The 25,057-nt window shown below is 45.8% G+C and overlaps 1 protein-coding gene and 1 non-coding gene across 2 annotated transcripts in view; both read left to right on the top strand.

Moving 5' to 3' along the window:
- asb18 (ankyrin repeat and SOCS box containing 18) overlaps positions 1-21,854 on the top strand; it is a 28,977-nt gene extending 7,123 nt beyond the window's left edge. The window contains exons 2-5 of the mRNA XM_080198629.1: positions 10,879-11,146; positions 13,572-14,076; positions 15,236-15,349; positions 16,711-21,854. Of these exons, the coding sequence (XP_080054755.1) occupies positions 10,879-11,146; positions 13,572-14,076; positions 15,236-15,349; positions 16,711-16,896 (1,073 nt within the window). The 3' untranslated portion in view covers positions 16,897-21,854. The remainder of the gene's footprint in view (positions 1-10,878; positions 11,147-13,571; positions 14,077-15,235; positions 15,350-16,710) is intronic.
- LOC145350413 (U2 spliceosomal RNA) lies at positions 8,546-8,737 on the top strand. Its single transcript, XR_013888195.1, has one exon. It is a non-coding gene; the product is annotated as a U2 spliceosomal RNA (small nuclear RNA).
- Positions 21,855-25,057: the final 3,203 nt, after the last annotated feature.

Raw genomic sequence — 25,057 nt, 5'->3', positions numbered from 1 at the left:
TCCATTCAAAAGTCTGATGGCAGCAGGGAAGAAGCTGTTCTTGAGTCGGCTGGTACGTGACTTCAGACTTTTGCATCTTTTTCCCATGCACCCGCCATAGACCCCCAATTATTCAAAATTCTACTGTCTGTACCCTAATTTACGCTAAATCCTATTCACCCATGACCTCTGACCTACGCCCAATACACAGTGGGAAGTGTAGACAGACTCAATGGATAGGAGGCTGGTTTGTGTGATGGACTGAGCTTCATTCACGACCCTTTGTACTTTCTTGTGGTCTTGGTCAGAGCAGGAGCCATACCCAGTTGTGATACAACCAGAAAGAATGCTTTCTATGGTGCATCTGTAAACACTGGTGAGAGTCGTAGTGGACATGCTAAATTTCCTAGTCTTCTGAGAAAGTAGAAGTGTCAGTGGGGTTGGGGAGGGGAGATGTTTATGGATGGAATTCCAGAGCTTAAGGTCTAGGCAGCTAAAGGGACTTCCAGCAACAGAAAAGGGATGGAAACCAGGAACGTGCAAACAGAAAGCAGCATTGGAGGAGCGCAGTGATCCCAGAGGGTGTTGGTTCTGGAGAAGACTACAGAGATATGGAGGGGAGAGACCACTGAAGGGGAGATTTGAAACTAAGCTCAAATGGAAACATTGGTCTGGCTTCGAGCATAGGTCAGAGGTCATGGGTGAATGGGATTTAGCGCGAGTTAGGGTACAGGCTGTAGGGTTTTGAATAATTGGGGATCTATGGAGGGTGCATGGGGTGAATAACCATAAAGCAGGATTTTTCACCCCCAAATCCCTCTCAACACCCCCTACACAGATTCCCTTCACCACCAACCCCCCCCCCCCCCCCCCCCCGGGGAGGATTTGATCCATCATTGGCCAGCAGCAGGATCCTCTAACTCCTGGCACAAGGACACCAAATCCATTGGTTCTCCTTCAACTATTTCGCTAGTTACATCCTCAAAGAAATACCAGAGGGATTTCCCCTTATACACACCTTCCACCACAGGGGTCCAGGAAATCCCGCTGGTGGAAAAGGCCGGAAAATCCTGCCCTCAATCTGTAATCCCGATAATAAGTTACCATGTCATTCATTGCTGCACTAATGATAAGATTGAAGGCCTATTTTACCCTCTACACAGGGACACATACTTCAGCTGTGACCAACAGAAAAGTTTACAGTTTATTTATTAGTGTCACAATCAGGCTTACATTAACACTGTTATGAAGTTACAGGAGAATCGAACCCAGGTCCCTGGCGCTGTGAGGCAGCAGTGCTAACCACTGTGCCACCGTGGTGCCCGGAGACTGCTGGAGTTGTAAGATTTTGGTTAACCTCTCAAGACCTTACTGACTGTCAGACACATGCTCACCAATAATCCAAACAGGAATGGCTACGATTCCATTAAGTAAACCTTGGTGCAGTGTGTTCGTTACATACCAACCACATTCCCATCTTTGCTTGTAGTTTGCTGGATCATTAGGTGTTTGTAAAGTATGAAATGGGCTTGTTAATGCACTGCAACTGGCAATTGTTCTGAAACTCCCATCAGTGCATTCACATCACACACAAAGAACAGATGTTGCACAACCAACAGCACTTCCATTTTGATGGGGAGCCATGAAAGGTGAAATAATTCCTCAGAGGTCACCAGATTCCCTTTATTTACCAACTCACTTCCACTTACAGAATCATAGAATCCCTGCAGTGCAGAAGGAGGCCGTTCAGCCCATCGAGGATCTCAGTCAGGGAGCTCATACCCTAGCAGATCCGTCTCGAAGGCCCCATTGAGGTCATTCCAAAAGACAAAGTTAGCACCAACTGAGGAAAATGATGACAATATTTTGCACACCACACACACACACACCCCTACTGATCTAAGAACAGCACCAGGGACCCAGGTTTGATTCTCCATTCGGATCATTGTCTGTGCGGACTTTGCACATTCTCCCCGTGTCTTCACGGGTTTCCAGGCTTTAACTCAGAACCCCTACAATGCAGAAGAAGGCCATTCGGCCCAACAAGCCTGCACCAACCACAATCCCACCCAGGTCCTACTCCCATAACCCCACTTATTTACCCTGCTAGCCCCCCTGACACTAACGGCCAATTTAGCATGGCCAATCCACCCAACCCGCACATCTTTGGTCTGTGAAATGAAACCAGAGCACCCGGAGGAAACCCACACAGACATGGTGAGAATGTGCAAACTCTAGACGGTCAGTGATCCGAGGCCGGAATTGAAACTGGGTCCCTGGCACTGTGAGGCAGCAGCGCTAACCACTGTACCACCATGTCGCCCAGTCTTAGGTGTGCTTCAGACACAACATCAGAATCTGAAGTGTCAGTAGTCCTGACACTCAGGTAAGACTCCCTGATTACGTCAATCAGGGGATTTTCACAGTAACTTCATTGCAATGTTAATGTAAGCCTACGTGCAGAAATATAGAAACATAGAAGATAGGAGCAGGAAGAGGCCATTCAGCCCTTTGAGCCTGCTCCACCATTCATCACGATCATGGCTAATCGTCCAACTCAATAGTTGAATCCTGCTTTCTCCCCATAACCTTTGATCTTATTTGCCCCCAGGCACTATAGAAACATAGAAAATATGACAATAATAATATTTTAAAAAACCTAACCTTTGGACCTTAATGGTCAACCTACCTAACCAGCACATCTTTGGAGTGTGGGAGGAAACCCACACAGACATGGGGAGAATGTGCAAACTCCACACCTGACAGTGACCCAAGGCTGGAATCAAACCCAGGACCCTAGCACTGAGGTGGCAGTGCTAACCACTGTGCCACCATGCTGCCCATAACCTGAGTCAGTACAGGAATTGAGCCTGCATTGTCAGTGTCTCTCCGCATCACTAACCAGGTGTCCAGCCAACAGAGCTAAAACGACCCTCATTAATTTCAAGTTTCCAGGGTTTGTAGATCTTCCCCTCTGTAACCTTTGGATGCATGTTCACCACAGATCTCAAATGATGAGCAAAACATCGATTATCTCGCAGGCCATCCCAGGGGTGCAGAGAAACCGCGAGGTGAAGTTGGGGGTCGAGGGGAGGAGCCAGCAAAGTGTCAATGCTGACTCCAAAACACAAGTGACTGCTGAGGCTGTCGAAGTTCCATTGGAATACTGTAGAGGGAGGTACGGAGCAGGAGTGTCATAGAGTTAGAGACAGAATTAAAACACAGATCAGACGCAAACAGGATATAAAAAGGTGGCATTCAAAATTATCCCTTATTCTCAGTTAAGTCCAGGTCTGTGTTACATGACCATTATATATATCACTGATCCTTGTCTCTCGTTTATATGCATTTTTTAAATGATCCATTTTATCAGGACATAATTTACACATTTCATAGAATCATAGAATCCCTACATTGCAGAAGGAGGACATTCAGCCCATCGAAACTACAGCAATCCCACTCTATCCCTGTATTTATCCTGAAAGTCCCCCTGACTTTAAGGGCTAATTTACCATGGCCAATCCACCTAACCTGCACATCTTTGGATACTAAGGGGCAATTTAGCATGGCTAATCTACATAACCTGCACATCTTTGGACATTAAAGAGCAAGTTAGCATGGCCAATCCACCTAATCCAACCTTCTTTGGACACTAAGGAACAATTTAACATGGCCAATCTACCTGACCTGCACATCTTTGGACACAAAGTGGCAATTCTGCATGGCTAATCTACCTGACCCACATATCTTTGGACCCTAAGGAACAATTCAGCATGTCCAATCCACCTAACCTGCACATCTTTGGACAGTAGAGGCAATTTAGCATGGCAATCCCCCTAACCCACACATCTTTGGAGTGTGGGAGGAAACCGGAGCACCTGGAGGAAACCCACGCAGAGACTGGGGGAACTTGCAAACTCTAAACAGTCAACCAAGGCCTTTCTGAACTTTGGACGTTCTTCATTGGCTGTGAAGCATAGCATGACACCCTGGGGTCATGAAAGGCGTTACAGAAATGCATGTTTTCTCCTTCCTTCAGTCGTACACTTTACTGACTTTAAGGGTTGCCAACTCTCCAGGATCTGTCTGAGTCTCCAGAAATTGAAGATGATTCTCCAGGACACTGCTGCGTCTGTCCCTGGGGCAAATCCATCAGGATATTAAAAAAAGATTGGGTGTATTTGTCATTATCTTTGAAGATTTCCATCTACAAGACTTTAAGAACATAAGAACATAAGAAATAGGAGCAGGAGTAGGCCATCCAGCCCTTCGAGCCTGCCCTGCCATTCAATAAGATCATGGCTGATCTGTCGTGGCTCAGTTCCACTTTCCGGCCCTCTCCCCATAACCCTTAATCCCCTCTCTTATCAAAAACCCATCAACCCGCTTCTTGAAAATATTTAGCGAGGCAGCCTCCACCACTTCAACGGGTAGAGAATTCCAGAGATTCACCACCCTTTGAGTGAAGAAGTTCCTCTTCAACTCCGTTCTAAAACGCCCCCCCTTTATCTTGAGGCTGTGCCCCCTAGTCCTACTGTCTTTTTTGAGCGGGAAGAGTCTCTCCACCTCTATCCTATCCATCCCATTCATCATCTTATACGTCTCAATGAGATCTCCCCTCATTCTTCTAAACTCCAACGAGTACAAGCCTAGTTTATTCAGCCTCTCCTCATAGCTCAACCCCCTCAACTCCGGTATCAGCCTAGTAAACCTCCTCTGCACTCCCTCCAAGGCCAAAATATCTTTGCGCAGGTGCGGCGCCCAAAACTGCACACAGTACTCCAGCTGCGGCCTCACCAATGCCCTATACAGCTGCAGCAAGACCTCCCTACTTTTATATTCAATCCCCCTCGCTATGAAGGCCAGCATCCCATTCGCCTTCCTGACCACCTGCTGCACCTGCAAGCTGGGTTTTTGCGACTCATGCACAAGGACCCCGAGGTCCCTCTGAACCGTCGCCTGCTGCAGTTTTTCGCCCCGTAAGTAATAGTCCTCCCTACCATTCTTCCTACCAAAGTGGACCACCTCACACTTGCCAACATTAAATTCCATTTGCCATTTCCTGGCCCATTCGCCCAGCCTATCTAGATCCTTCTGCAGACTCTCCACACCCTCCGCACAATTTGCCGTTCCCCCAATCTTGGTGTCATCCGCAAATTTCGACACCCTACACTCGGTTCCCTCCTCCAGATCATCTATATAAATGGTAAAAAGCTGAGGCCCCAGCACCGACCCCTGGGGCACTCCACTAGTCACCAACCGCCAATCCGAATAGCACCCGTTGACCCCCACTCTCTGCCTCAAGACAGGTTAAAAAGTGTGGGATTAAAGGCTGTTGACTGACGGTGAAGTATCATCCAATTGGATAACGAGTGTGCTTTCCCGTTGGTGTTGAAAGGCAATGCCGCACAAGGATGGATGTGTTGGCTGACTAATGGCTGATGTATAGCTGGGGTGGGAGGAGGGGTCATGTGATGAAACCTCCAGGAAAATAAATGTAACCACAGTTGACAATCTCACTGAAGCCCAAGATAGCAGGCGAAGGGACCTGGCCTGACCACTTCCACCCACCCCGGCCCCTTAGCTCAACAGAGGCAGGCCAAAGCCTGAGGCCTACTCCTGATCCAGGCAAGATCCCACTCCGAGGAGATTCATAGAATGTCATTCATGGAATCATAAAATCCTACCCTACAGTGCAGAAGGAGGCCCATCAAGTCTGCTCTGACCACAATCCCATAACGCCACGCATTTACCCTAGCTGCCACCACCCCCCCCCCGACACTAAGGGGCAATTGAGCATGGCCAATCCAACTAACCCACACATCTTTGGAGTGTGGAAGGAAGCTACGGCACCTGGAGGAAACCCACACAGACACAGGGAGAATGTGAACACAGAAATCCAAACAGAATTCCAAAGCAAATACTCAATCGGAACGGAACTTCAATTGCTATTTTTCAGAAGCACGGCACATTTGCAGGATACCTCTTATTTACCACAGGAGCATTGAAATACATCTCAATTCACTGCACAGCCGGAATGAATGTCAGACATCTCTTGGCAATGAGCCACAGGTGCTGTTAGGGCAGGTGGTTGAAGGTTTGCTCAGAGAGACAGGGTTTAAAGAGGACAGAGGTTGAGGAATGAATTTCTAGACCTGAGGCCTAGGCAACTGAAGCTGGAGCCATCTACAGTGAGGGAGGTTGGCGACACACTTGAGGCTAGAATTGGAGGACCAATTGGAGCAGAGAAAGAGGTTTAAAAGAGGTACTGGCCATTGTAGCAAGAGGATTTGAGTACAAAGAACAAAGAAAATTACAGCACAGGTACAGGCCCTTCAGCCCTCCAAGCCTGCACGGACCATGCTGCCCGCCTGAACTAAAACCCCCTACCCTTCCGGGAACCATATCCCTCTATTCCCATCCTATTCATGTATTTGTCAAAACGCCCCTTATATGTCAATATCCTATCTGCTTCCAGTAACTCCCCTGGCAGCAAATTCCAGGTACCCACCATCTGCTGTGTAAAAAACTCAAATAGAGATAGGGATGCTTTGCTGCGACTGTATAGGGCGTTAGTGAGGCCACATCTGGAATACTGTGCGCAGTTTTGGTGTCCTTATCAGAGGAAGGATATCCTTGCTTTAGAGGGGGTACAGCGAAGGTTTATCAGGCTGATTCCTGGGATGGCAGGCCCTGTCATATCAAGAGATGCTAAGTTGGTTAGGATTATATTCACTGGAGTTTAGAAGAGAGAGAGGGGATCTCAGAAACTTATAAAATTCTAACAGGGTTAGACAGGGTAGATTCAGAAAGAATGTTCCCGATGGTGGGGAATTCAGAACTAGAGGGTCATAGTTTGAGGATGAGGGGTAAACGTTTTAGAACTGAAGTGAGGAGAAATTTCTTCACCCAGAGGGTGGTGAATGTATAGAATTCACTACCACAGAAAGTAGTTGAGGCCAAAACATTGAGTGATTTCAAGACGAAATTCGATATATCTCTTGAGGTGAAAGGGAGCAAGGATATGATTTGATTTGATTTATCATTGTCACATGTATTAGCATAGAGTGAAAGGCATTGTTTCTTGTGCACTATACTGACAAAGCATACTGTTCATAGAGAAGGAAAGGAGAGGGTGCAGAATGTAGTCTTAGTCATAGCTAGGGTGTAGAGAAAGACAACTTAGTGCTAGGTAGGTCCATTCAAAAGTCTGACGGCAGCAGGGAAGAAGCTGCTCTTGGGTCGGGTGATGCGTGAGCTCATATTTTTGTATCTTTTTCCCGACAGAAGGTGGAAGAGGGTGGGGGTGGCAGAATCAGAATCTTGAATTCAATGATCAAAATGAATGGTGGAGCAGGCTCGAAGGGCCGAATGGCCTACTCCTGCTTCTAATTTCTGGAAGGAATTGTCAAAAAGGAATTGTGGCCATTTTATTGTCACACTCTGATAGGGAAGGTAAATGCTCACTCTATATCTTGTTAACATCCTCCATTGTAAAAATACATCCGAGCTACAGCTCACACTGTAACACAATTTGCTGTTTAGCACAGAGGCTGTTGTAGTGTTAAATTGCAACGCAATTAATTTACTTAAAATTGGCGAGTGCCCCAAGGGCTCTATATCATAATAATTAAACAGTGTTCATGCTAATGAACTGGAGGATTATTCGAGGCAGACACTTACACTAATCCTGGTGTGTTTAATTACCAGGAGTACTCAACATCCTGGCTTTATGAGAAAAATAATCTGATTGTCCCATTCACAAAACTAACTGAACCAAGTGCGCCTGTTTAAGTGGGTGGCATGGTGACAGTGGTTAGCACTGCTGCTCGGGTTCAATTCCAGCCTCAGGTCACTGTCTGTGTGGAGTTTGCACATTCTCCCCATATCTGCGTGGGTTTCCTTCAGGTGTTCCGTTTTCCCTCCCACAACCCAAAATATTTTTTTTGAATTTAAAACTTATTTACTAGTGTCATAAGTTGGCTTATATTAATGGCACAATGAAGTTACTGTGAAAATCCCCTGGTTGCCACACTCTGGCACCTGTTTGGGCACACTGAGGGAGAATTTAGCACAGCCAATGCACCTAACCAGCACATCTTTCAGACGGTGGGAGGAAACCAGAGGAAACCCATGTAGACACGGGGAGAACATGCAGACTCCACACAGGCAGTGATCCAAGCCAGGAATCGAATTCGGGTCTCTGGCGCTGAGAGGCAGCAGTGCTAACCAGTGACATCGGCTTGTTCACTAATTGTGACCCCATGAATAAGATTAAATCCATTTAATACAAGCTGAATATTTTATAACCAGTTATAGAAAATGCTTCATCATTGATATATTAATAGAACTGTCATCAACTTCAAATGGTAAATACAAAAGAAATATTGACGCTCTGGACACAGAGGGAGCGCACGGCTCTCACACTCAATGTTGTGAGCCATCAACACACTCCTCACCTCACTCACCCTCACTTTATGTGTGAATCACTTCAGTCAGACCGGCAGGAGAAAAACTACACGGACGGGGATCAGTGGAATGTGGTTACCCTGCGCCTGGGGCAACGGTCGCTTCTCGGCCTTTTGGCTAAGATCAAGTGTAGTATCGACATGCTGCACTTGGTTGAAGTCATTAGGTTACATTTCAGTTTCATTTGAAGCAATTTTTTAAAGCGGCATCTTGGCCTTTTGGCTAAGATGCAAATAAGATCAAGCCCTGGAGGAGGAGCTACACCTACTCCAATCAGCTTGGATCATGTAGATCAAGCCCAAGACAGGAGGTGAGAGCCCTGTCTTGTCAGCTTGGATCAGGAATGTCCCAACTTGTTGGGACTCTGAATTGGGTTTAATTTGACTTGATTGGATTGGAATAAAGTTTAAATAAAAAAAAAAGTCAACAAAACGTTTGGCTGGGATGCAAATGAGATCAAGCCCTGGGGGGGGGGGGCTGCACCTGCTCCGGTCGGCTTGGATCGTGTGGATCGGGCCTGGGACGGGGGGTGGGGGCCCTGTCTTGTCAGCTTGGATCAGGAATGTCCCAACTTGTTGGGACTCTGAATTGGGTTTAATTTGACTTGATTGGATTGGAATAAAGTTTAAAAAAAAGGTCAACAAAATGTCCGGTGGGGGCCACACTCAGAACCCAGATAAGCCGCACGTGACACCCCCAAGATGCAATTGCCCAACACTGGTCTCAAAGCTGTTGAGGTTGGAGTGATTGTGGGGGCGGGCGGCAGGGAGGGGGTGCGAGGTGGAACAGTTAATAGAAAATTTCAACGCTGAGACTGATAGATTTTTGTTGGGTTAAGGCACATTCGTGATTACGGGACTGTGCCGGATAAATGAAGTTATTACGCAAAAGTGCTGCAGCGTTAGTGAGTAGTGAAATAGTCTCAGAGGGGTTGAATGGTCCACCCCTGTCCCTGTGTGCAGGTGGGACCTATCACCAATGGCCATCACAACATCTCTCTTCCAGAATCGATACCCAGCTTGCCCTGACTCAGCTAATGTTGACCATTGGAACTCAAATGAGTTCCATTCTTATTTGGCAGAGTGCAGAGGTCTTGGAGGATTATAGGAGCTGGAAGAGGCTACAGAATTATGGGATGGCATGGAGAGACTTGGACACAAGGATGAGATTTTTTAAATCAAGACAATACTGAACCAGTCACATTCAATCATTACCCAAACTCACACAGGGAGGCACTTTTTGTGGGGGGAAGGGGGGGGCCTTTGAGTTCAAATCCCACCACGGCAGCTGGTAGAATTTAAATTCAGTTAATAAAATCTGGGATTGAAAGCTAGTCTAAGTAATGGTGGTCTTGACGGGTGGCACAGTGGTTAGCACTGCTGCCTCACAGAGCCGGGGAACCCCGGGTTCGATTCCTGGGTTGGGTCACTGTCTGTGTGTGGAGCCTGCATGTTCTCCCCGTGTCTGCGTGGGTTTCCTCTGGGTGCTCCAGTTTCCTCCCACACTCCAAGGATGTGCAGATTAGGTGGATTGGCCATGCTAAATTGCCCTTTGGTGTCCGAGGATGTGTAGATTAGGGGGATTTGCCATGTCGAGTTACAGGGATAGGGTGGTTAGGATAATCTATCAAAGAGTTAGTGCAGGCTTGATGGGCCAAATGGCATCTTCTGCACTGTAGAGATTCTATGAAGCTATATTGATTGTTGGAAAGAAATCTGCCGTTCTTACTGGGTCGGGCCTATATGTGACTCCAGACCAACTGCAATGTAATTGACTTGGAAATGGCCTAACAAGCCACTTAGGGGAGGTGATGGCCTGTGGTACTATCACAGTAAAAAGTCTGACAACACCAGGTTTTAGTCCAACCTATTTATTTGATAAACTATCACTAGATTATTAATCCAGAAACTTAGTTAATGTTCTGGGGATCCGGGTCCAAATCCCACCATGGTAGATGACGTAATTTGAATTCGATAAAAGATATCTGGAATTAAGAATCTATTGATGACCGTGAAACCAGCGTCAATTGTCGGAAAAACCCATCTGGTTCACTAATGTTCTTTAGGGAAGGAAATCTGCCGTCCTTACTCCGGTCTGGCCTACATGTGACTTCAGAGCCACAGCAATGTGGTTGACTCTCAACTGCCCTCGGGCAACTAGGGATGGGCAATAAATGCTGGCCAGCCAGTGACACCCCATGAATGAATGAAAAAACTCAGTTCAAGGGTAAGTATGGATGAGGCAACAAGTCCTTGCCAACAATGTCCACAACCCATGAAAGAATACATTTTAAAAAGACAGCACCTGAAAAACTTGAGTTAGTGAAGCAATCTTTTGCTGTGAGCAATCTTAGAAGTGAAGGCGGAGATGGTATGGGGGTGGTGGCCACTCATGCTCATGAGTATTAACACTCTCGCTCTCTTTCTGTAGGTCTCTGGTCCCTGGAATACAAGCAGGAGCTGACCAGTCCTCTGTGCATCGCTGCAAGTCACGGTTACACTGACTGCCTGCAGTACCTGCTCCAACGGGGAGCCAGGCCCAATATGGTGGTGGGAAACAAGAGCGCCCTCCACGCCGCTTGTGAGAATGCGCATGCCGACTGCGCGGAGCTGCTGCTCGAATACGGGGCCAACCCTAAACTGCTGACAGAGGAGGGACTGAGCTCGCTGCACCTCTGTGACACTGCACAGTCTTTCCGGTGAGTAGTGTTGGTCTGAGTTTGGTGCATCATCCTAATGCAACATGGTGGCAGCTAAAGGGTTAAAAGGGAAAAGAAAGTTCCAGGCAGTACATTCCAGTCTCCCATCACCCTCTGAGTGAAAACTATTTCCTCAAGTCCCCTCAACCTTAAAATTATACTCCCTCGTTATTGAACTTTGTATGGTGGTGTTCCCTAATTTCACCCATAAAAGGTCTGCCTCTAATTTAATGTTATCTCTAGACCTGGACTCTCCAGCAAGCCAAAATAGTTTCTCTCTGTCAACCTTACCCTTTTCCCCTTCATACTTTATAACTTTGGCCATCATTCTGGGTAAGCTACACCACACTCCCTGCAGAACTTATGCAATCTTCCTAAGGTGTGACGCCCAGACTTGCTCAAGGTCTAACTAGGATTTTGTGTGGCTGAAGTGACTTAATCACAGGATCATACAATCCCTATGGTGCAGATGAGACCATTCAGTCCATCAGGTCTGCACCAACCTGCCAAAAGAGCACCCTTATCTAGTTCCAATTCCCCAACCTATCCTCATAACCCTGCACTTCAATCATGGCCAATCCACCCAATCTGTACACCTTTGGACACTAAGGGACAATTTAGCATGGCCAATCCATCTAACCTGCACATCTTTGATGTGTGGAATTCACTACCACCGAACGTAGTTGAGGCCAAAACGTTGTGTGATTTCGAGAAGAAATTAGATATAGCTCTTGGAGTTAAGGAATCAAGGGATATGGGAGGATGGGGGATGGGGGGGTGGGGGTGGACTCAGGAAAAAGGATTTGATGATCAGCCATGATGAAAATGAATGGTGCCACCAGGTTCAAAGGGCCAAATGGCCTACTCCTACTCTTAGTTTCTATTAAGTATATGATGCACTTGGTATCAATTCCTACACAGTATCAATGCAGGAAAAAAGGTAACAACTTACCTCTGAGTATCATCAATATCTTGAGATACTTCATTGGTTTGTTCCCAAATAAATGTGCCACTGAGCTATGTAAGGGAGGTGGCAGTGTAGTGGTAACATCACTGGGCTAGCAGTCTTAAAAAACTAATGCTGTGGGGAAAATGGGTTCAAATCTCCACCAGGAGCAGCTGAGACTCAGTTAATAAAGGCCAGACTATAACATTTGTTTCAGTCACCATGGCCACAAAGCCATCCTTCTTAAAGCCAATCTTGTTCACTAATGTCCTTGAAGGAAATCTGCTTTCCTGTATGTGACTCCTCACTGCCCACTGCAGGGTCTAGCTGTTCAGGGGCAATTAGAGATGGGCAACAAATTTTGGCCCTGCCGGTGTTGCCCACATCCCATGAAAAAATAAATGAAGTATTAAGATAGGTAGGCAAAAGGCTTTTAAGTTTACTTATTAGTGTCACAAGCAGGCTTACATTAACACTGCAATGAAGTTACTGTGAAAATCCCCTAGTGGCCACATTCTGGCCCCTGTTCGGGTACGCTAAGAGAGAATTTAGCATGACCAATGTGCCTAACTAGCACGTCTTTCAAACTGAGAGGAAGCCAGAACATCCAGAGGAAACCCACGCAGGCACTGGGAGAACGTGCAGTGACCCAAATTGAACACGGGACCCTGGCGCTGTGAGGCAGCAGTGCTGACCACTGTGCTGCCAATTAGTCAACATGGTCAGTTTTAAGAAGCATCCGAACATTGGGAAGGTGCAGGGTCCAATTATTCATTTGAATAGATGAAGATGGTCCTAGTACGATGAATTTCCTTTTTTGAACAGAATTCAAAATTAAATCATTACAAAAGCAACAGAAAGAGAAAAAACTAGCGAGAGACTGGCTTCTCCTACTAGTCCTGCACTGATCAAAACAGAACTCCAAAACAGACTGAACAGGTCTCGAAAGCAGACTTCTAGCTGAACTCACAGTTCCACAATATATCTATCCTCATCTTACAACCTCGCAGACATTGCTTATGACAAACTTTGTTTAGCTTATAATAAAGACATATTTTTGCTTGCATTGTACTTTTCAAAAATGCAGTCCATTTTCTAGTTAACCCAGCATGCTTTCCGAATCTTAAGATGTAGTCAAGTCCAAAGATGTGCGGGTTAGGTGGGTTGGCCACGCTAAATTGATCCTTAGTGTTAGGGGGGCTGCATGTGGTGATGGGGATGGGGCCTGGCTAGGATTGTGGTCGATGCAGATGCGATGGGCCGAATGGTCTCCTTCTACACTGTAGGATTCTATGAAAGTTTTATTCAAGTTAAAGCCAGGTTAACTTTTTTTTAAGCTTAACATATAAATGTAATTACACAGGCAGAAGTCTTAAGCAGACCATACACAGGATCAACAGAAGGGAAGGGAGAAAATTCCAAAGCTTGGGAAATAATGAAACATGGGAGTCATCCATTCTCCGTTTCCTACCTTCCTAGGTGTGCAAAACTCTTGTTGAAGTATCGTGCAGATGTCAACCAGCTGAGCGAGGAGTATCAGGAAAGCCCCCTGCATGTGGTGGCCAGACACGGCCTCCACAATCACACCCACCTCTACCTCAGATACGGGGCCTCCGTCAACACCTTGAACATCCACCAAGAGTCGCCGCTGGCCAGTGCCTGCGCGAGCGCCTGGCGACCGGAGGACCAGGAAGACTATCTCCAAGTCTGCAAGGTCCTCATCACGCACGGTGCCAACGTCAACTCCATAGACCACGAGAAGCGGAGTCCACTGCACAAGGCCTCCAAGAATGCCAGCCTGCAGCTGGTGCAGCTGCTGCTGAGGCACAAGGCGGACGTCAACGCCATTGACTACAACGGGTGCTCACCCTTGGCCAACGTGATCCAGACTGCGCCCTTCAAGGAAGAGCTTAACCCTCATTGCACTGTCCAGACCTTACTCAACTATGGGTCCCGCAAGGTGTGGCCGGCTGCCTTTCCCAAGGTAATGGTTGGTGGCCATTGTATGGGCAGCCATGATATGGAAACCTAAATTAAGGCTAATTTGGCCAATCAAATGCCTCTCCCCTAACTATCGCAGCATGGCACTTTCACTGCAACAATTTAAGTTCATAAAAATAGCTTCAATGTCATAAAATGTCCCAAAGTGCTCTACATGTGAGATAGCAAACAATATTTGTCACCAAAATGCATAAGGAGATATTAGGTTTGGTGATCAAGCACTTAGGGTGAGGATTTTCCAGCCGCGCTCGCACCAAGACTGGAAAATCCTGCCCTACCTCAATTGACTTTTGCATGGTCCACCCCTGCCCACTACGATTGTTGCAACGGGCGGGACGGGAAAATTCTGCCCTTAGAATCATAGGATCATAGTGCAGAAGAGGCCGTTCAGCCCATCGAGTCTGCACCAACTCTCTGACAGAGTGTCTTACCTGACCTATCCCCGAAACCTCACACATTTAGCGTGGCCAATCCATCCCAGCCTAAGCATCTTGGAAATTAGACAAAGAGGTAGGTCTTAAGGAGCAGCTTAGGGGAGGAAAGCTAAATAGAGAGATGAAGAGGTGTAAGGATGAATCATAGAATGAATCATAGAATGCCTACGGTGCAGAAGGAGGCCATTCAGCCCATCAAATCTGCACCTACTACACCCAGGACCTATCCCCATCACCCCATTTATTTACCCTAGCTAGTCTCCCTGACACAAAGGGGCAATTTAATGGCAATCCACCTAATCCGCACATCCTTGGTGTGTGCGAGGAAACCCACGCAGACACGGGGAGAACATGCTAACTCCACACAGACAGGTGACCCAAGCCAGGAATCGAACCTGGGTCCCTGGCGCTGTGAGGCAGCAGTGCTCACCACTGTGCCACAATATGGAATGAAATTCTAGAGCTAAGGGCCCCTAGCATCTGAATGCATGGCCACCAATGGTGGAACGATTAAAATGGAGGATGGAGGTGAGTATTGGAGGAATACAGATATCTTGATGACAGATCTGGACAAGATTATAGATAGAGAAGGGAGGGATTTGAAAACAAGCGAGGGGCCAATATTATCTACCGTGTCAGAATCTGGGCAACAAATAGATAAACCGGTGCCTAGAACGTGTCTTCAAGAGGTTGCTTCCTTCCTTCTAGGTTCTAAAGACTTGTGCTGGCTCCCCCAAGACCATCGAAGTCTTGTTTAACTCATATCAACAAATCCACGTGACTGAGGAATGGATGGAGGCCGTCCCAGAGGAGTTATTTCAGGTACCAACTCAGAGCCAGAGCTCTCCGAACTGTCCCGGTGTAAAGAAAGTCATGGAACGTTGCAGCCTGGAAGGAGGCTTTTCTGCCCATTCTTCCTATACTGGCTCTCTCAAGGAATTGCCCCTACCTACCTTACACGCTAGTTACATCAGAGTTTACACCCTTTGGCCATACCTGTACCAATGGCTTTGCTAATGAACCTCCTTCCACTCTCTTTTTGTGCAACCCATCAGTGTATGGATGGCACAGTGGTTAGCACTGCTGTTTCACAGTGTCAGGCACCCAGGTTCGATTCCTGGCTTGGGTCACCTTCTGTGTGGAGTTTGGACATTCTCCCCATGTCTGCAGGGGTTTCCTCCCACAGTCAGAAAGACATGCGGGTTAGGTGCATTGGCCATGCTCAATTCTCCCTCAGTGTACCCAAACAGGTGACTAGGGGATTTTCATAGTAACTTCATTGCAGTGTTAACGTAAGCCTACTTTGTGACTAATAAATAAAGTTAAAACTTTACTCTAGCATGACCCCTTTTTGCTCTCACTCCCATGGGCATTTAATGAACTAACTAATGAACTGAGACATTTACCTCTTCCCCCACTGTACCCTCCATTAGGAAGCAACGTTCAATCTACTCACACACACACGTGTGTGCATGTACATGCTCAGTGACACAGTGGTTAGCACTGCTGCCTCACAGCGCCAGGGACCTGGGTTCAATTCCGGCCTTGGGCTTACTCCCTGTGCGGAGTTTGCACGTTCTTTTAACCCCTCTGGACAGAAAGATACTGTCTACTGACTCCCATACAGCAGCCTCCAGAACAATATCCACCCACAAACAGCAGAACCTCAGAGAAACAGACTCATTTTCTGGCAGATCCCAATCTCCAAATCCAGAGAGGGACAGAAACACAGAGAGAACTACCTCTCCCTAAAGATCCCAAACAGCTGATTTTTCTGTATAAGCTTAGTTTTGTCCAATCACATGATTTTCTGTAAATCAACCAAATCAAACCCTACTTTGAAAAACACCAGGGAAAAATACTAAAATAACAGAACTGCATTCATCCAGATTAAAACAAACATTTTAGCAAGTAAGGTCAATTAATCTGCTGCGGTATCAACAGGAGTTACCAGGTACAGACAAAACGGCACCAATAAATAGAACTGACTACTAAAACAGATCCTGCACAAGAAACTTGACACAAATACATTTCTTAAAGGCACAGTATCATCACAACTGTGATAGCCTGAGTGTTTTCCCCTGGGGTTTTTCAGAATAGGGTTTGATTAGATAGATAGACAATTTTCCATGGAATTGAGAGTAAATATTAACTCTGCTGGTGTTTCTTTTCTCTTTCCTTAGCTTCACCGCCCATTCTATGGATCCCTCTTTGCTTTGGCTTCCAGTCCTCGTTCCCTGCAACACCTGTGCCGGTTCGCTGCCAGGAAGCTGTTTGACAACCAGTGCCATACCCTCATCCCCAGGCTGCCAATTCCAAAATGCTTGCGTGGGTACCTACTCCTGGAGCCAGAGGGCCTGGTATATTAATCCCCCTCCCGCCATCTCATTCAGCATAAGACATGCCAAACGCAAAGGAAGAGTCTTCTGGAGTCTCCAACGTTGAAACTGGGACTAAAAGGGTTAAAGTAGGAAGTCAGGCTGAATAGACTAGGTTCATATTTCACTTTTATATTAGTGTTTGGGCTGATCTAGTTGTGATGTTTAAGACGATTAAGCAACTTAATAAGTTAATAGAGAGAATCTGCTCAGAACAAGGTATAGAGTAAGTGAACTTAGACAGGTAAACAGAGTTAACATACAGAGCAGCTATCAGGATAGGCTTGAGGGGCTGAATGGCCTTTTTTTTAATTCACTCACTGGGCATCACTGGCTGGGCCAGCATTTATTGCCCATCCTTAATTGCACCCAATTACAGAGAGCATTTAAGAGTCAACCACGTGTAGGCCAGACCAAATAAGGATTGACAGATTTCCTCCCCTAAAGGCCTGTCTGTCTCTTGGTCATCTTTTAATTCCAGATCTTTATTGATACTCCTTTATCTACATTGAATTCAAATTTCACCACCTGCCGTGGTGGGATTCGAACTTGGATCCCCAGATCTTACCTTGGGTTTCTGGGCTGCTAATACCAGTAAACTACCACCTACCACCTCCCCCCTCCTGTTCCTAACTGAGGAAGAAGCTTCACATTCCAGCACAGAGATGTGCTGGTTAGGTGCATTGGCCGTGCTAATTTCTCTGTCAGTGTATCCGAACAGGAGTGTGGCGACTAGAGGATTTTCACAGTAACTTCATTGAGGTATTAATGTAAGCCTACATGTAACAATAATAAATAAACTTTAAACTTTAGTGGTGGGAATCAAGAGGATTCCAAGAGATCTTTGACTGAAGATGGCTCCACAGATAGGGTATTGAGGCTAGAATTAGTTCCAATAATACTGCCATCATCAGTGAATCCATCCATTCATGACAAAATCTATTTTTACAACCCTCCCCGCAAACCCACTTCCTCCTCCCATCCTGACCTGGCTCTAACACTCCAAAAATTGGAATCTCTCTTGCTTGGGATCAGTTTCACTCCTGCCAGTGGTTCCCCAGCATCCAGCTCAAAGATATGCCACCCCACACATATCACCCACCCTCCAGTGCAGTGCCAATAGCATGAATCACCAGAAGACACCAATCAAGATAGCCCTTCAGTCCAGGAGAAGTCACAGTGAATGTTTTCCCGGGGCGGTGAGGTTAAAGCACTATTTGCATTGATTTCAGAGAGAGTTGCGTTCTCTGTTCAACCCTCCCATCCTCTCTGGCGTGGGAGGGTTTGATGTGGTCATTCAAGTAAAGCATCTTTCCATTCAAGTGGAAAGAGAGAAATATTTGAACCTCAACGTTTTCGCAAACATGAATGCAACATGACAAATGGCACAGTGATGGAGTGACATGTTTGGGACCGTATGTACTGTTTGCAATGCCTGTGCGTGTAAGTAAGATCTGGGTTTGGAGCTGTCAAAACATCAGTACTGAGATTAATCGTAGAATTCTTACAGTGCAGTAGGAGGCCTTTTGGCCCATTGAGCCTGCATGGACAACAATCCCACCCAGGCCCTATCCTTATAACCCCACATAATTACTCCACCAATCCCCCTACCTATACATTTTTGGATACTGAGGGGCAATTTAGCATGTCCAATTCCCCCTAACCTGCACATCTTGGGACACTGAGGGGCAATTTAGCATGGCCAATCCACCTAACCTATGTATCTTTGGACACTGAGGGGCAATTTACTAGAGCCAATCCCCCTAATCTACACATCTTTGGACACTGAGGGGCAATTTAGCGTGGCCAATCCAGCTAACTTGCATATCTTTAGACACTAAGGAGCAATTTAGCATGGTCAACCCACCTAACTGCACATCTTTGGACAGTAAGGGGCAATTTAGCATGGCTAGTCCACTTAACCTGCACATCTTTTGGATTCTGGAAGGAAATTGGAGCACCTGGAGGAAACCCACGCAGACATGGGGAGAATGTACAAACTCCACTTAGAAACTCGCCCGAGACTGAAGTTGAAGCCGTGTCCCTGGCGCTGTGAGGTAACAGTGCTAACCACTGTGCCACCGTGCTGCCCTAAACTTCCATTTTATGAAATAAATGTACAATTTTATATTGCATGATCACAAACACCATAAGACTTTTAACCCGTGTATCATCTTAGTAAATATAAGGAGAGAAAAAGATATATTTTGTCTCCTTGCCTATATTTCTGCTGGAATATTTAATTGTTCTCTCTAACTGAAGGGAAACACTGTCTATTTACAATGTCGTCATCAGTGAGCTGTTGGGGATCCACCAGTGATCACGTTATGTTAATGTTGGGCAACCTGTGTCCCAGGGGCAACATGGGGTCCATCTGGGTTCTGAGTGTGGCCCCCACAGGACATTTTGTTGACCGTTGCCCAGGTGCAGGGTAACCACATTCCGCTGATTCCCGACCATGTAGCTTTTTCCTGCCTGTCTGACTGAAGCGATTCACACGTAAAGTGAGGGTGAGTGAGGTGAGGTGGGTGCTGATTACTCACAACATTGACTGTGAGAGCCGTGCACTCCCTCTGTGTCCAAAACATCAATATTTCTTTTGTATTTACTGTTTGAAGCTGATGACAGATTTATTAATATATAAATTATGAAGCATTTTCTAGAACTGGTTATGAAATATTCAGCCTGAATTAAATGTATTTAATCTTTTTCATGGAGTCATGGTGAGTCCCTGCCCAATTTCAATCTTGCGGCCCTCTGAGATGAAGAAGGAGCCACATACATCGCCCACTCACTAAGCACGGTGGCACAGTGGTTAACACTGATGCCTCACAACGCCAGGGACATGGGTTTGATTCCCAGTTTGGGTCACTGTCTGTGTGGAGTCTGCACATTCCCCCTGTGTCTGCATGGGTTTTCTCTGGGTGCTCCGGTTTCCTCCCACAGTCCGATAGATGTACTGGTTAGGATGCATTGGCTGTGCTAAATTCTCCCTCAGTGTACCCGAACAGGGGCCGGGCTGTGGCGACTAGAGGATTTTTGCAGTAACTTCATTGAGGTATTAATGTAAGCCTACTTGTGACACGATTAAGTTCATAAGATATAGGAGCAGAATTAGGCCATTTGGCCCTTTGAGTCTGCTCCGTCATTCATCATGTCCCTCATCCCCATTTTCCTGCCTTTTCCCCATACCCCTTTAACTCATTACCAATTAAAATCCTTAAATTTACTCACTGTCCCGGCATCCACCGCACTTTGGGGGAGCGAATTCCACAAATTCACAACCCTTTGGGAGAAGGAGTTTCTCCTTAACTCTGTTTTAAATTTGCTGCCCCTTATCCTAAAACCTTTCATCCTAGCATGCCCCACAAGAGGAAGCATCCACTCCATGACTACATTATCCATACCTTTTAACAAAATAAATAAGCCATAAACATTTTTCTTTACTTTAGACTAGGTTGCTGCCCATCGCTGTGCTATATGATTCTCATATTCCTCCCCTGCCCTTCTGGTCTTGCACTACCAGCCCTGCAGAGGGCGATGATGTTACAGAGTTGGGAGTTGCTACCAGATGAGTCTTGTAAGAGAGAGAATGGAGATTAGGCACTTTGGTGCAAATTCACAACCTGTGTACACACATACACGCACAAAAAGCAGATTCTTTCCAGTCCTGTCATGTTGCAATGACCTACTGAATTTACCAGACTTTGCATTTAAGCCTATGACACTTAAGCTCACCTAAACATTTAAATTAAAACAAAATTCACCTGATCTATCACTGGGCAAAGAGTACATGACACATCCCTATAGAGGTATTAAATATATGCATATTGGCACAATATATAAAATATGTGCATACCACCGTTAAAGGGATGGATGGATTTGGAGGAAAGAATTCGCTATAGGTATTGACCAGGTGGGATGAGATTGTAAACTTTTCCCTGCTTTCTCTCTCTCTCTCGATGTGGCGATGCCGGCGTTGGACTGGGGTAAACACAGTAAGAAGTCTCACAACTTCTTGGTTAAAGTCTAACAAGTTTATTTGATAGTAAAACCAAAAGCTTCAGGTGAGGAAGGAACAGCGTTCCGAAAGCTTGTGGATTTACGATCAAATAAACTTGTTGGACATTAACCTGGTATTGTGAGGCTTCTTACTCTCTCTCACACACACACAGAGCCACGGATCAGGAAATGATCCCTGTGTAAATTCAGCTATTTACGGGGCAGTATCTGCAAAAGGAAAGCAGAATCCAGTTTGCACAGATTCAGCTCGACTGTTCAAATGCAGATCTAGCTATCTGCCTCCCCAGATAAAAGAGACACAGGGGACCAAAGATCAGGTCTGAGAGGTGGGGGTGAGAATTAATCCTGTTTTTTAAAAAATTGTTTAACGATCCTTTCCACGGCCCTCTCCATATTTAGTTGATGTCAACTACGCTGTATGAGTTCAGAGAAATCAACGCCTCTGCACCCTTTTCCAAAGTGAGAAACGTGAACCGTTTATTGTTAATGCCTATTTCTTAACAAAAACGAGCCTGGTAAATTAAACTTGAGTGGGGGGGGGGGGTGGTGGTGGAAGAGGAGGCAGGATAATGACACCAGTTTTGAATATCACAAAAAAAGTAATTCTGTTTTATCTTCGCCATCTCGTCTTTCTAATAATGTTTAACACGCCAAGGAAGATGCAAACCACTTTGTCAATTTAAAATACATTAGCATTAATATGAATGCCTGGCATTACAAAGAATGCAGCAAATTGCAAATATTTTGAGAGAGAATTTTTGATGAGAAAAAAAGCATATTCTCCTCGAACATTTTCTAATGTTATCATAAATCATTAAGATTCCGGTTCCTATATTGATGCGTTTGGGATAATGATTTACAATTTCCAAAGTGTCTGGTATACTATTTGTCTAATGACTGTGCGATTAAATTCACTTTTTAAATGACCCATGACTCATTTTGTAGTAATATATCGAGTCTATGTGTTTCAATCCGTCATATCCAATTGAATAACACTGCATTTAGAATGTCTTCGCTTGATGGTATCACATCTTTTAAAAAAAAAGATAATGCCCAACTTGGGAGTTTGCACTTTGCACCGCTTAGAAAGCGAATTAATTCCACACGGAGCCCCAACGACGGGACATCTCAGAGGGTGCAGGTCGCGGGGGGGGGGGGGTGGTGGATCTGTTAGACGTGCTGCTTTTTGCGGGGGGGTGGGGGGGCACCCCAGTTTCAGAATGAATGAGAGGCAGGGCGAAGAGGGAAGTCATGAACCCCTCTTACATAAACGGGAAAAGGGAGGATTACGAAATAGTATTAAATAATTAATCCTTTTTTTATTTGATTTTTTTATTGTCACACGTACTGGGATACCGTGAAAACTATTGTTTCTTGCGCGCCATACAGACAAGGCAGTTGGTACACAGGGGAGAAGGCGGCATGGTGGCACAGTGGTTAGCCTTATAGTGCCGGGAAACCAGGTTTGATTCCAGCCTCGGGTCACTGTCTGTGTGGAGTCTGCACGTTCTCGCCGTATCCGCGTGGGTTACTTCCCACAGTCCAAAGATGTGCGGGTTAGGTGGATTGGCCATGCTAAATTGCCATTTAGTGGCCAAAGATGTTCAGATAAAGTGGATTGGCCATGCTAAATTGCCCCCTAGTCTCCAAAGATGTGTAGGTTGGGTGGATTGGCCATGCTAAATTGCCCCATAGTGTCAGGGGGACTTACAGGGAAAATGCGTCGGGTTATGGGGATAGAGCCTGGGTGGGATTGCTATTGGTACAGACTCGATGGGGGGAATGGCCTTATTCTGCACTATAGGGATTCTATGAGGGAAAGGAGAGAGTGCAGAATGTAGTGTTACAGTCGTAGCTAGCGTGTAGAAAAAGATCAGCTTAACATACGGTTAAGTCCATTCAAAAGCCTGACAGCAGCAGAGAAGAGGCTGTTCTTGAGTCGGTTGGTACGTGACCTCAGACTTTTGGATCTTTTTTCAAATAGGGTCCGGGACCTGCTACATATTTTATCTCCAGCCACCCCACCCCACAAAAAAAACTCCCTTAAATGAGAGCCTGAAATTCCCCAGACCAACTTGCACAGCACAAGGCGAGTCAGTAACGCTCCTCTTACAGACAACCCCCTTTTTATATATATATACATTTTCCTTCATTCTGGCAAACGGACGTTGTAGTTTCGATACAAACAAAAGGTTTATTTTTTCTTCGATTTTAATGTCATAACCAATACATCTCTCTAAAATTGTTCCCATATTCTCTGGGACTCCTTGTTCAGAGGAGTTGCGTGTGGGTTAAATTGTTACAACTCTGCCGGGGATAATCTTGTGCCTAAATTCAGGAGAAGATGAATGAAGTAGGCAGTTTCTTCTGTGTGAAGACAGGTTTGGGTTTTAAACAACAGATATTAGATTTGCTGGAAAAAGCCATCACGATTCCGTTAACAAGACACAGACAGTAAAGAGCGTGCATGTTTTGCCAAGGGTGTGGAGGCAAGCTGTTCAATTTTCGGAGGGCTGGCTTTGGGAGCAGTGTGAATAACTACGTTAAAAGCAAAATGCTGGAATCAGGCACAGGAACGGGAAAATGCTGGAAAACCTCAGCAGGTCTGGCGGCATCTGTGGGGAGAGAGAATCGTTTGGAGTCTGGATGATCCTTGCTCCGAGCTGAAGTACAGCGTTTCTCGGGGTGTTTAATTCTGGGTCCCTGCCACTCCCTGGAGGAGTCAGGCGATTATGAATGGGACTCACAGAGCTTTACAGCATGGAAACAGGCCCTTCGGCCCAACTTGTCCATGCCGCCCTTTTTTTAAACTCCTAAACTGATCCCAATTGTCCGCATTTGGCTCATATCCCTCTCTACCCATTTTACCCATGTAACTGTCTAAATGTTTTTAATAGACAAAATTGTACCCACCTCTACTACCACCTCTGGCAGCTTGTTCTAGATACTCACCACACTGCGTGAAAAAAAATTGGCCCTCTGGACCCTTCTGTATCTCTCTCTTCTCACCTTAAATCTATACCTTCTAGTTTTAGACTCCCCAACCTTTGGGAAAAGATATTGACTATCTATCTGCTCTGTGCCCCTGGTTGTTTTATAGACCTCTATAAGATCACCCCTAAGCCTCCAAGCTCCAGGGAAAAAAAGTCCCAGTCTATCCAGCCTCTCCTTATAACTCAAACCATCAAGTCTAGGTAGCATCCTAGTAAATCTTTTCTGCACTGTTTCTAGTTTAATAATATTAAACTCTCGTAAAGGGAGTGCAGCTTCCCATTACGAGAGATAAGACCAGGCCAGGGGAGGTGAGAGACCAAACAAATGATAAGAAACAGGAGAGGGGCCATTCAGCCCATCAAGTCTGCTCCGCCGTTCAATACGGAACACACTGAGCCTGCACTATCTCCCTACATTTGATCTTTTTTTAAATGTAAAGAAAATCTCAGGCTTGCCTGCACTCAGTGAGTGAGCCTCCACACCTATCTGGGGCAATGAAGATTCCCCATTCTGTGAGTGAGAAAACCCCCCAGTACTGAAGAGGCCCGCCCCTGTGGCACTGGCCAAACCTATTTGGAGGGGCAATGTTTGAAATGGGAGCTGTTTTTAAAAGTTGGAATCCGTTGGATTTCTACATATAACATTGCCTATATCCTTAATATAGCTTCCTATCGAAGGGTGACCCCTCCCGCCCCTCCCTCAAACACACACACACACACACACACACACAAAGGAGAGAACAGCACAAATTTAACATAAAATATTTGTAATGAATGAACGGTTATTTCAAATGTACCCAGTACATAATATTGGCAGCGTCTCGAATAAAACTCCTCAATAATTCTCCCGCTGATACCTCCGGGGAGTCTTTTGTTTTACCTATTAAATAAGATTTTATCTTTCTTTAAATAAAACGAGCAAATCCACCCCCCACCCCCCTTTTCTGTGTCAATGCCATTGCGAAAGCAAAAGTGTTAAGTTATTGCTGGCGGATTTGAACACAAGACTTGGAGGAGAAATGGGCGCTGGCTGGCGGAGATGTCACAACATCTGGACAGGTGGGTCGGTCACATCTGTTCGCAACACCTGCCCGCAGCGGCTCCGTTGGAGTTGCGGTTGCAACAATAATACAGTA

The sequence above is a fragment of the Carcharhinus amblyrhynchos genome, chromosome 11, assembly GCF_965287045.1.
Source record: "Carcharhinus amblyrhynchos chromosome 11, sCarAmb.v2.hapA, whole genome shotgun sequence".
Lineage (NCBI taxonomy): Eukaryota > Metazoa > Chordata > Chondrichthyes > Carcharhiniformes > Carcharhinidae > Carcharhinus > Carcharhinus amblyrhynchos.
This window is presented reverse-complemented; position numbering and strand designations above follow the sequence as displayed.